The sequence below is a fragment of the Notamacropus eugenii genome, chromosome 2 (genome assembly GCF_028372415.1).
Source record: "Notamacropus eugenii isolate mMacEug1 chromosome 2, mMacEug1.pri_v2, whole genome shotgun sequence".
NCBI classification, from domain to species: Eukaryota; Metazoa; Chordata; class Mammalia; order Diprotodontia; family Macropodidae; genus Notamacropus; species Notamacropus eugenii.
This window is the reverse complement of record NC_092873.1, coordinates 94,153,537-94,164,628: the sequence shown is the minus strand read 5'-3', so window position 1 is coordinate 94,164,628 and position 11,092 is coordinate 94,153,537. Positions and strand designations below refer to the sequence as shown.

General features: G+C 43.2%; 1 protein-coding gene across 1 annotated transcript in view; it reads right to left on the bottom strand.

Annotated features, from left to right (window-relative positions):
* Positions 1 to 11,092, bottom strand: part of RAB44 (RAB44, member RAS oncogene family) — a 76,133-nt gene that overhangs the window by 29,010 nt on the left and 36,031 nt on the right. The window contains exons 4-8 of the mRNA XM_072638044.1: positions 10,420 to 10,597; positions 8,497 to 8,643; positions 7,239 to 7,329; positions 4,634 to 4,729; positions 3,261 to 3,622 (exon numbers count right to left, since the gene is read on the bottom strand). Of these exons, the coding sequence (XP_072494145.1) occupies positions 3,261 to 3,622; positions 4,634 to 4,729; positions 7,239 to 7,329; positions 8,497 to 8,643; positions 10,420 to 10,597 (874 nt within the window). The remainder of the gene's footprint in view (positions 1 to 3,260; positions 3,623 to 4,633; positions 4,730 to 7,238; positions 7,330 to 8,496; positions 8,644 to 10,419; positions 10,598 to 11,092) is intronic.

Sequence of the window (11,092 nt, the reverse complement as noted above, 5' to 3'; positions counted from 1 at the left end):
CATCTCCAATCATCCTGATGAATATCTGGTCACTGGATTCTAAGATGGCTCTGGAGGAGAAGTGAAGCTAGTGACCTTCACAGCCCTCTCTCACTCAAAACAAAGTCAATTGCAAGTCATGTCATTATTTCTCTGATGGCATGGTCTTCTTTGGCAATGAAGGATGAACACACACACAATTAAAATTAATACTGTACTGAGAGACATCATTTTCAGGCCCAGGGGGGTGACCATCCCATGCACTCTCTCTTCCCTGGTTAGACCACATCTGGAATGCCTTGCTCAGCCAGGATAATCTGCAGTTGGAAAGGACCACCCTGGCCATCTAATCCAATGCCCTCAGTTCACATTCTGGGCACCCCATTTTAGGAAGAAGAATAATGATAAACCAGAAAGCATCTGAGGAGAATGAAAAGGATGGTGAGGGGAAAGAAGACTGCGCCTTATACAACTCAGTTGAAGAAACAGAGGTTGTTCAACCTAGAGAATGGAAGACTTTGGGATGCCTAAGAGTTGTCTTCAAGTATTGGAAGGACAAGTGTTGGAGGAGATCTCAAATTTGTCCAGAAGGCCAAACTAAGAATACAAGGAGAAGTTGCAGAAAGTCAGATTTTGGCTCCTAACAATTAGAACCATCCTGAAATGGAAAGAATTGCTTTGGCTAGGAGTAGGTTAGGCATAGAAACTGGATGACCATTTGTTGGGGACATCATAGCAAGAATTCTTGGTCTGGGATGGGTTGGCTTCTGAGCAGGGATGTGTTCATAAATGTTTAACAACCAGCTCTTGGGGGAGGGAGGGAAGTCCACATTGCATTATTGACATTTTCTCCACATTCTTAAGCTCAGACCAAGGGTGGGGAACCTGAGGCCTTGAGACCACATGTGGTCTTGTTTTGTGAAGTTTAGATTCAGTCAAAGGGCTGCACTTGAGGACCTAGGGGCCACATGTGGCCTTGAGGCTGCAGGTTCCCCACCCCTGGTTCAGACAATCAACAAAACAATAAATCATGCAAGCCCTGATTTGTAATGCTTGCCAATTTCCAAGCTATAAACATTCACACTGAAAATTAAACAATGGGCTTCACCCAGCTTGTTCAAGCTAGTTTCAGCACACACCCCTGCCTCTAAGGTCTCTCTGCCTTCTGAGGTTCTAACTGCCTGTTATGAATCAGCAAATATGGCCCGGCCCCATTCTGAGCCTAACATGTATGTTAGGCAGATATGGGATATATGCTCCCCAATTGTCAAACCATTGAGTACTTCACCAGGGGCTGGGCTAAAGGAAAAAAGAACAGGCTATGAGAAGGGGACAAGCATTTATTAAGCACCTACTACTAGCCAAGACCTGTGCTAAGCACAACAATACTGGGTGGTAAGCACTATTGTTAATGCCATTTTACGTCTAGGCACAGCTAGGTGTCACAATGGATAGAGTGCCAGGCCTGGAGTCAAGAAGATCTGAGTTCAAATGTGGCCTCAGCCACTTACTAGTTGGGTGACCCTGGGCAAGTTGCTTCACCCCGTTTGCCTCAGTTTCCTCATCTGTAAAAGTTAGAGAAGGAAATAGAAAATCCCTCTAATGTCTTTACCAAGGAAATACCACATGGGATCATGAAGAATCAGACATGACTGAAATGACTGAACAACAAACGATAATTATTAGAGAAAGAAAGATATACTGGGAAATAAAGGTGAACTAAAAACAAATCATATCACTAAAAATTTAAAAATAAAAAAAGGGCAGTCTAGACAGAAGGTTGGGTGGAGGTGGGGTGGGGTTGGACAGCATTGTCTATTTCAATATATTCAAGTGAGAAAATCTAGAAGCTTGGTATCAGAGAACATCTGGGTAAAGATCTAGGAAAGTAGAAACAGAAGCAATATTGTTTTAGAGTTGTACTACAGACCACTGATGCAGAAGGAAAAATTCAATGAAGGTTTCAGAAAACGTATTGAACGTGTGGTACAGGAGTATGTCATTGTGATAGGAAACTTCAACTATCCAGTCATCTGTTAGCACTCTGCTAAAAGCAGAACTAACAAATTTGTGACTTGCTGTGATGATCATTTCATCTTCCTAAAGCTAGAAGTGACCAGGAATCTCTCTTCTAGACCTGTCTGTCACTACCCAGGAAGACAGAAATTATGGTGCAAGAGACTGCTCCATCACTGAGTTCATGACAGAAACAGAAGGGAAAGTCAGGCATAGTCTGATATGCATCCTAGGTCTGGGGACAGCAGACTTCAGAGTGTTCTGGGGGAAAAAATAGGTACAATAGATTAATATTTTGATGGAAAAGCCAAACAAAGAGGAAAAGGAAACTTTCAAGGATGAAATCCTAAAGACTCAAACAGAAAGTATCCCAGTGAGGAGGAAAAAAGAGAGCTGCCTAAAGAGACCAGTATGAATGCATAGGAAACTCAGTGATGGAGAAAATGTTAACAATGCAGATAAAAAGGATGTAGAACCTACTTTTTTAAAAACCTGATTGTTAAACGTTTACTAGCATGCCAATGGATAGTTTTCATATTGGGTGGTAAGAGTCAGAATCCCAAAAGATCTCAATAGGCTAGAATGATGGGTTGAATCCAAGAACTGAAGTTCAATAGGGAATCAATGTAAAGTTATGCTTGGGTTCAAAAAATCAATTTCATTTAAGTATAGGATGAGGGACACATGACTCAACAACATCTGGGAGTTGTAGTGAGCTCAAACATGAGCCAACAGTGTGATACAAAAGTCAAAATGTGAAAACAATTTTGGGTTGCATAGTATCCAGAAAAAGGGGATGTGATAGTTCCCATGACCACACTTCAAGCTTTTTGTTAATTTCTAGGGACCAAATTTCAGGAAAAGAAACGGAGAAAGGCAACCAAGTTTCGAAATAAAAAAGTAAGTACAACTTACTTTTTATCTGTATTGTTAATATTTTCCCCATTACTTTCTTAAGACTAGATAATCAACAAAACAATAAATTCAGTTCTGGTTTGTAGCATTTGCTGAGGCGTAACCACTCATGGTGAAAATTTAACAGTCTGAGAACTGGTGTGTTAGCTGGCTCCAGCACATGACTACAACTTTCTCTCCCTGAATACAAGTTGGACTAGAAAACTTTTGAGGTTCATGGAAGCACTTAAGTTCTACGATATTGAGTTCTGACCCTTACTTAACCTAGATACATCACTTTATTTCTCTGAGTCTCAAATTCCTCATCTGTAAAATGGGGATAGTATTTACCCCACCTACTTCAAAGGGTAGTTATGAGGGAAGTGCTTGGTAAGTAGAAAAGTACCTTATAGATACATGCTATTATCACTGGTTGATTGGTTCCCTCACATAGCCCTGAAGCTTTGGGGCCTCTATTACATTCCCCTCCTTCACTGTCCTCCTCCCACTCCATTCTTCCACCCCAGGCCTGGGCTGCTCCTTGCCTGGTCTCCTCTTCCACCTGCCAGGGCACTTGGCCTCTTGCTAGATTCAGGTGATCCCTGGTCACTTGCAGATGCCCTTGGACCTGCTCCAGTTGTCCAGTCAGGTCCCTCTGGGTTTCCTGGAGTCTCTGGTTCTCCATGCTAACCTCATGGCGCTCGCGTCTCAGCAGGTCAATCTGGGCTTCCAACTGTAGAGAAGAAAGAGGAGTCAGGCTTATTCTCCTGGACAAGGCCAGCCTTCCACCATCTTTGTTTGTGCTTTCTTTCCCTTTCCTTTATCCTTTCAATCTGAGTTTCTTTTGGAAAAGTCAAACCTCATCTTTGCTAAACTAAAGGAAAAGAGGTTTTCTCCTCCTCTGGCAGGGTAGGTAGAAAGAGCTGCTGATGCTCAGCCAGATATGGGGGATGGCTGCCCCAGTCCTGAACTGGGGAAAACATAGCAGACCTGGAACAAGTGGGGCTAGGGACTCCAGGAGTGAAAGAATGGGGAATTCTTATCCTCAGATCTTAAGACTTTACACTTACTTGTTCATCCCATTCACATTCAAAGTTTTAAGTGAATTTTCTTCCATTTTATTTTTTACTTACTATTTTTCTTCTCAGCCTTTCTTTTTACCCTATCCCTGTTACTTTACTTTCTCCCCTTATCCTCCTAGTCTTTATTTTATTCGCCCCTCCAAAAGTCCCTCCCTTATCTTCTCCCTATACCCTCCTAAATCTTAATCTATATGCCCTTCCCAAAGTCTCCCCCAACCTCAGCCCCACTCCCGTTTTCTCACCTCTTCAATTTCATAAGCAATCATCTTTTTTATTATACTACAATATGGAAATACTTGTTTTATTCCATAAATTAAAAAGAAAAGGAGAGAAAAAGAAACAATGGGGAGACAGATGTGGATAGTCATTGGAATTGTAGCCCAACTATGAATTTTTCTAGAGAGTTGGCAGCTGTAACATCCTTGAGGAAGTCCTGGAACCCAGAAAAGGGATTTGAGAGGACACATAGGGAACTTCCTGTTGGACCAGGAGCATTTCTCAAGATGACCCAAGAAGTTGGAGAGCATTTAAAGGGAAGGATGAAAAGAAAATTTAGAACAATGGTGTGAAACCCCAAGCTGTGCAATTGCTCCTCCTTTAAAAGGGGGCAATGGGCCTTGATACCCTCCCTCCCCTAGGAGACCATGACAGAATCTTCTCACCTCTCTCTGGCCCTCAGTTAAGTGTTGCATCTCCTGTTCCTTGGCCTCTAGAGTCTGGTGCATCATGGAATTGTAGGCCAGACCCTGAGTGTTGCTCTAGAAGGAGGGAAAAAAGAGAGAGCCTCAGTCAATGCCACCTCCTCCTTCCTAGGCGGCTACCCATTTCCTCTGGCCCAAGGCCATACCTGAGGCTGCTACAGGAGACCCTCCCTATGAAGCAATCACTAGGAGACACGTAAGCTCAACACCCATTTTGGGGCTGTAAAGTAAGGTCTGAGACTCCCAGAGCAGCTGTTGAGTTGAAAGTGACCTTAGAAATCATTTAGCATTTTATTTTTACAAAACCTGAGGCCAAGAGAGGGGAAGTGATTTATTCAAGGTCACACGGCAAGTCGGTGGCAAAGCTTACAAGAGAATCCAGATTTCCTAGTTCCCGAGCTATGTCTATACCCATCACACCACACTGCCTCTCCTAGCCTGACAAAAGTCCCTCCTGCCCTCGTAGACAATATTTCACTCCCCTCAATGCCTGGCTACCAGCCAGGACTTTGATGAAGCAAGCCACTATATAGAGAAGGGAAATAAACTCTCCACTCCCAGGTGGGTTCACTGATGCCTAAAAAGCAGGCAGGCTAGGTCACCAAGTTGCCATGGCAACTTCCACCAGCTCCACTGAAAGGATGCAAGTAACACATAGACATGATGAACGGAGGTAGATGTCTTTATGGAGGGCTCTGCGACTCTCCAGGCTCCCACACTTAATCCTGGGGTGCCTGTGAGAAAGTCTTTGAACCTCAGTTTCCTCAACTATAAAATGGAGGCGGGGGAGGGGGTGTGTGTGTGATAGATTCACTCTCTGTCTTATGGGATTGTACTTAGCAAAGGACTTTGTCAGCCTGAAAGTGCTATAAAGAACTGAGTCATTACTGGAGACAAAAGGGCAGCTCTTACCAAAGATGAAGGTCACTCTGATTTGATTGGGGCAGTTCCAGGATTTTGGTAACCTCTACCCAGTGGATTTACAGCCCCCTAGAAAATATCCTCAGGCAGGCTGCATTGAAGAGAATTCAGGGTGTGGCTCTGGGTGTATTATGAAATGCTTTGTGCTCCTCTCTTATTTACTGTAGTAAAACTGGGTGTAGGGGCAGTGTGACCATTAACAAAGTCTTACTTACAAGTTTAACATAATTTCAGCTTTTGAGTGTGGGAGAAGATGTTCTTTAGCCCAGCAAGCAGGACAATATGTTTAAGGGAATCCTTCGGGGAGGGAAGTTCTGATGTTCCTTTCTTGCGGGGCCCCCTCCCCCGCCACAGCATTGTAACTTAGTCTGGGGGCTTCCCAGAAGGAAAAGAAAGTGAGCCCTCTTATCCTTCTCACAAGAAAAGGCTTGTAAGGTCTTCAGGCAAAGGCTAACTTTTGAAGACATGTTGAGAAGGGGATTTTGCTCTGATTCAGGTTAAATGAGACGATCTCTAGGATCCTTTCAAACCCTGGCATGCTGGGATTCTCCAGGTCTACTTTGCCTCCTCACCAGAGAATTACAGACCCAGAATTTAGAAGGGATATTAGAGACCATATCATAACAACAAAAATGACTGATTATGACAGTGATGATGATGCCACACAGTTATGTGGTACAGTGACTTTTATCTTGCCACTGGACTTCAATGACTGGAAGGGAGAGTGAGGCATCACACTAACTGCATGCAGCTTTGCTCACTTAAATACAACTCAAGATCGAGTCAAGACATCACCCTGTAATTCCACTGGTCCTCCTTGAAAACAAAAACCACCAGCAACAGTAGATGGATGGCTGTACCTGGATTCAGGAAGACCTGAATTCCAATGTGACCTCAGATACTTAATCTCTTTGTGATCCTCTGCAGGTCACTTAACTGTTGCCTCCCTCAATTTCCTGAACTGAAATGGGGATAGTAACAGTACTTACCATCTGAGGTTGTCATAAGGATCAAATGAGTTTAAATTTTTAAAATACTTTGTCAATTTTCAAGTGTTAAATAAATGCTATTATTATTATTACCAACAGCATCTAATCTAATTCCTTCATTTTTTAGATGAGGAAAATGAGGTCCAAAGAAGGTGAAACCCTCTCACACAACAAGTAGTAGGCAAGATCTGAACCCAAGTCCAGTGACTCCAAAGGAAGGAAGGAGGAAAGAATAAGCTTTTTTTTTTTTAATTAAGTAAATACTATGTGCCAGATAGGGCAGTTAGGTGGCTCAGTGGAGAGAACACTGAGCTTAGAATGAGGAAGACTCATCTTCCTGAGTTCAAATCCAGCCTCAGACACAAATCACTTCACCTCTTTGTCTCAGTTTCCTCAACTGTAAAATGAGCTGAAGAAAGAAATGACCAACTACCCTAGGATCTTTGCCAAGAAATTCTCCAATGGGGTCACAAACAACAACGTTCCAGACACTGTGTCGAGTGCTTGACAAACATGATCTCATTTGATAAGCCATTGCTTTTCCCATTGTCCCACACATGTGCAGTTCCCCAGTCGTAGGGCTGTAGATCCCTTCTGCAGAGGAGACACTGTGTGAGGTGAAACAGATGCTTAAGAGTCCCAAGATTCAAACTCACCACTGTCTGGAGTCGCTGCTTCTCACTGTGAATCTGCTGTTCCATCTCCTCATAGAGCTGCTGGACCTCATGGTGGTGGTCATCATCACATCTGGGGAGAGAAGGAACCCTATAGCTTTTTTGTGGTCTTTCAGTTGGCGTGGGGGGGATTTGTGGGCTATAGTGGTCAATGGTTAGAGAAAATCATGCTGGCTCCCTATGGCACATGCTCAAACAGATCTGGGATTTCATTGATTTGGACATCCCATCCACCAATGCAGAACACTACCCATCCAAACCTGCTCACTCTGTGAGACTTTTATTTATATCCTACTATAAGCTCACCACAAGGGGACATTCTGAGGGTACCAGAGAAACATTCTAGCCATATACCTGCCATCCCTTCCTGGTGCCTTATCTACCCATATTATCCTGACCCCACTATGTCACTCCTGATATTTCTATTGTCCAGACATTCCTCCAAACCCCAATTCACTCATCACCCTCACCCCCATCCTAGTGACCTCATCATACTAACATACCCAGATCCCCAGGTCACCTTGACTCCATCATTACCCACTCCCTTCCCACCCTGAGCCCCTCATATTACCTCAAAACCTCCTATAAAACTCTGGTCAACATGATACCCAGCCTGTGTTCATTTCTTCCAGGAGGCTAAATTTATCTTTCTGGGTACCCCCACATCATTGTGAGCCCCCATAGTTCCATGAACCTCTCCCATCTCTTGTCTCATTCACCATCCCATACAACCTTTGGTCCTTCCTTCCCCCTTCCTCAAGTTTCCACATGGCCCTGACCTTGATTCTCTGTCTCCAAAGTCTGGGGTATCTAGCTCCTTTCAATGACTTTGAGGATTCTCAGACCCATGATAAGCACCTAGTTAGGCCTTATGAAGGAGGCAGAGACATGTCATTAGCTAGCTTCACTTCTTTTTTCTCAGTTTTTGAGAAGAATTAATGAATTATGAGTACTATCTCTTCTTCAAAAGTTTGACAGAATTCTCCCATGAATCCATCAGGAGCAGATTTGTTTTCCTTTGGTAGTTCTTTTACAGCTAGACCTAGTTCCTTTTCTGAGTGTGTTATTTAAGATTTCTGTCTGATCTTCTAATGTTTTATATTTTTATATATTTACATATGTCATAGTAAGGTATTCTTCTATCTTCTATGATCTTAGTTTTGCTAGCACAGAACTTCCAGCATGATATATTCTGATTACTCTTTTTTTAATTTATCTCTTCTGGTTTGGCCAGACTCACTTTTTCAGGGTCATTCGCAGAGCCTCCTTCTCAGCTCGAGTCTCCTGAAGACGACTGGTCACCTTGGCCAGGAAGCCCTCCAGATTCCCCACCAGGTGGGGCTCCTCCTGCCTCAGTTTCTTCCACAGCTGCCAGACTTCTGCTTGACTGAAGGGAAGAGAACTCTACTCTAGGGGTTGAAGTGGGCAGTGTTTGTTGGGCGAGAGCCAAGAAGAATTAGAAGGGATTTTATCCCTTTTGTTCCTTCAGGGTCCAAGATTTTAATCAGCTACTCTGGTGACTAATCTATGAAAATGGGACAGGGTTAGAGGGTTCTTTTCCCAGAGACCATTGATATATTTCCAAGGGGTCCTTTGGGAGATGACAGCCTCTGCTGTCTGAAGGCTTGGTGACTCTAAATGTTGATCACTACAAACCAAGAACAGCCATGTTGGGCAAGATATTTGGAGCCAAGTATTTGATCCAATCACATTGCTTAGATGACTGGCTATGATCCCTCACAGGCATGACCAGATTCTTTGTTAACTAAGTGATGAAATGGATAGGGTACTGGACCTGAAGTCAGGAAGACCTAAGTTCAAATCTGGCTGCAGATTCTTACTATCTGGGTGGCTCCAGATAAGTTCCTTAACCTCTGTTTGCCTCAGTTTTTTCAATTGTAAAATGGGGACAATAATGGTACCCACCTCCCAGAGCTTTTGTGAGGATCAAATGAGCAAAATTTATAAAGTGCCTAGCACTGTACCTGGTACATATTAGGTGCTATAGAAATGCTCATTGCCTTCCCTTTTCAGAAAAATGTTTTTAAATGCATGAAATATAGGAGCAACTACGTGATGCAGTGGACAGAGAGAGCATGGGCCCTAGACTCAGGAGGATGTGAGTTTAAATCCAGCCTCAGATACTTGTCACTTACTAGCTGTGTGACCCCAGGCAAGTCACTTAACTCCAATTATATCACACACACACACACAAAAGTAAATGCATGACATGAAATATACAGAATTACAAAGGAAATCAATTATACTGAAATAGTTACCAATATATGTCAACTATACATAGTACCAATATATCTATAAACAAACAGATATATTGTATATTTAATGTTTAATGTATCTTTTGAAATATTCAATATATATTGTGAAAAGGCCACAGACTCCAGGTTTCAGAACTGCTAATCTAGTGCAACCCTCTCATTTCACAGATGTTTAAGAGAAATGACAAGACTTGCCTGAGGTCCCATAGGTAGTAATAAGCAACAGAGTCAGGATGTGAACTCAGAGCGTTTGATACCACCTCTCTGACCATACACCTAAAGGAGACCTGCACCTCTGTAATACCACTCTTGTCTCACTGTCTTGTTACTGTGGGGTTCAAAATAAGTTGTGCATATAAAAGTGCTTTGTAAACCTTAAAAGCTTGTCTAAATGGCAGCTATTTCTCTTATTACTGGCATTATTATTTATGAGAGAGTAACCTATTAAGTGGGAGATAGCTAGGTGGCTCAGTGGTTAGAGTGCTGGGCCTAGAATCAGGAAGACCTGAGTTAAAATCTGGCCTCAGAAATTTACTAGCTGTGTGACCCTGGGCAAGTCACATAATCTCAGTTTGCCTTGATTCCCTGGAGAAGGAAATGGCAAACTGCTCCAATATCTTTACCAAGAAAACCCCATGGATGGTGTGGTCTGCAGGGCGTTGGACACTACTAAACAACAACCTCTTAAGTTCCTAATACCTCAGTCAGAGTAGGCATAGAAGGGGGCAGCTTGCAGAGGTGAAAGTGGGGGGAGACTTGTGGGAGGGGCAGAAACTTTAAGGGGGTCCCTTCCACTTGACAGTTTTGGTTTTGGTTAGCACTTCTGTCTCCCAAGTCCAGATTTGTCAGTGAAGGACAGAGGTAGATGCTCTCAGTATTTTTCTTACTCAAGAAATAAGTGGTCAGTCCCCAGCTGTTCCATGAAGGACAGGAACCATCTCCTCTCTTCCGGGTCAGCTTCCTCCAGGGACTGGTCGCTGGTAGGCTCCTCCTTGGAGAAGATCCACGTCCTGGTCTTCCTCTTCCTCGGTCCTGAGATTCTGGTTTGGGAGCTGAAGACATTCTCTAAGGGCAAGGAGAGGACAGCCCTCAGCTCTTCGCATCTGAAATCATCCTTCCCGATTCTTCATCCCACCTGAGCCCAGGAAGTTGTCCCCTACGGGGGTGTCACTGAGGGTCCTCCTACCCCAAACTTGTAGCACCCAACCTTTGGAATGATCATAGAATCATTGAACAGCTTGGGACAATGTAAAACACTGTCTCTGGAGTCAGAAATCCTGGGTTCAAATCTCACCTCTAAAATCACCTTGTGACCCCAAAGCAAGTCGCTTGGCCCGTGATCTGTGAGGGCAGAGGGCATGTCTTACCGAAACTCTGCCATATGATATTGGTATTATATGGAGTTTATATAGAGGTCAATGTATTTCAACATAATTGGTTTCCTTTTCCAATTCTGTGTATTTCATTTCACTCATTTTAAAACATTATTCTGAAAAGGGAAGGAATTAGTATTTATATAACACCTGACATGCACCAGGCACGGTGCTAAACACTTTATAA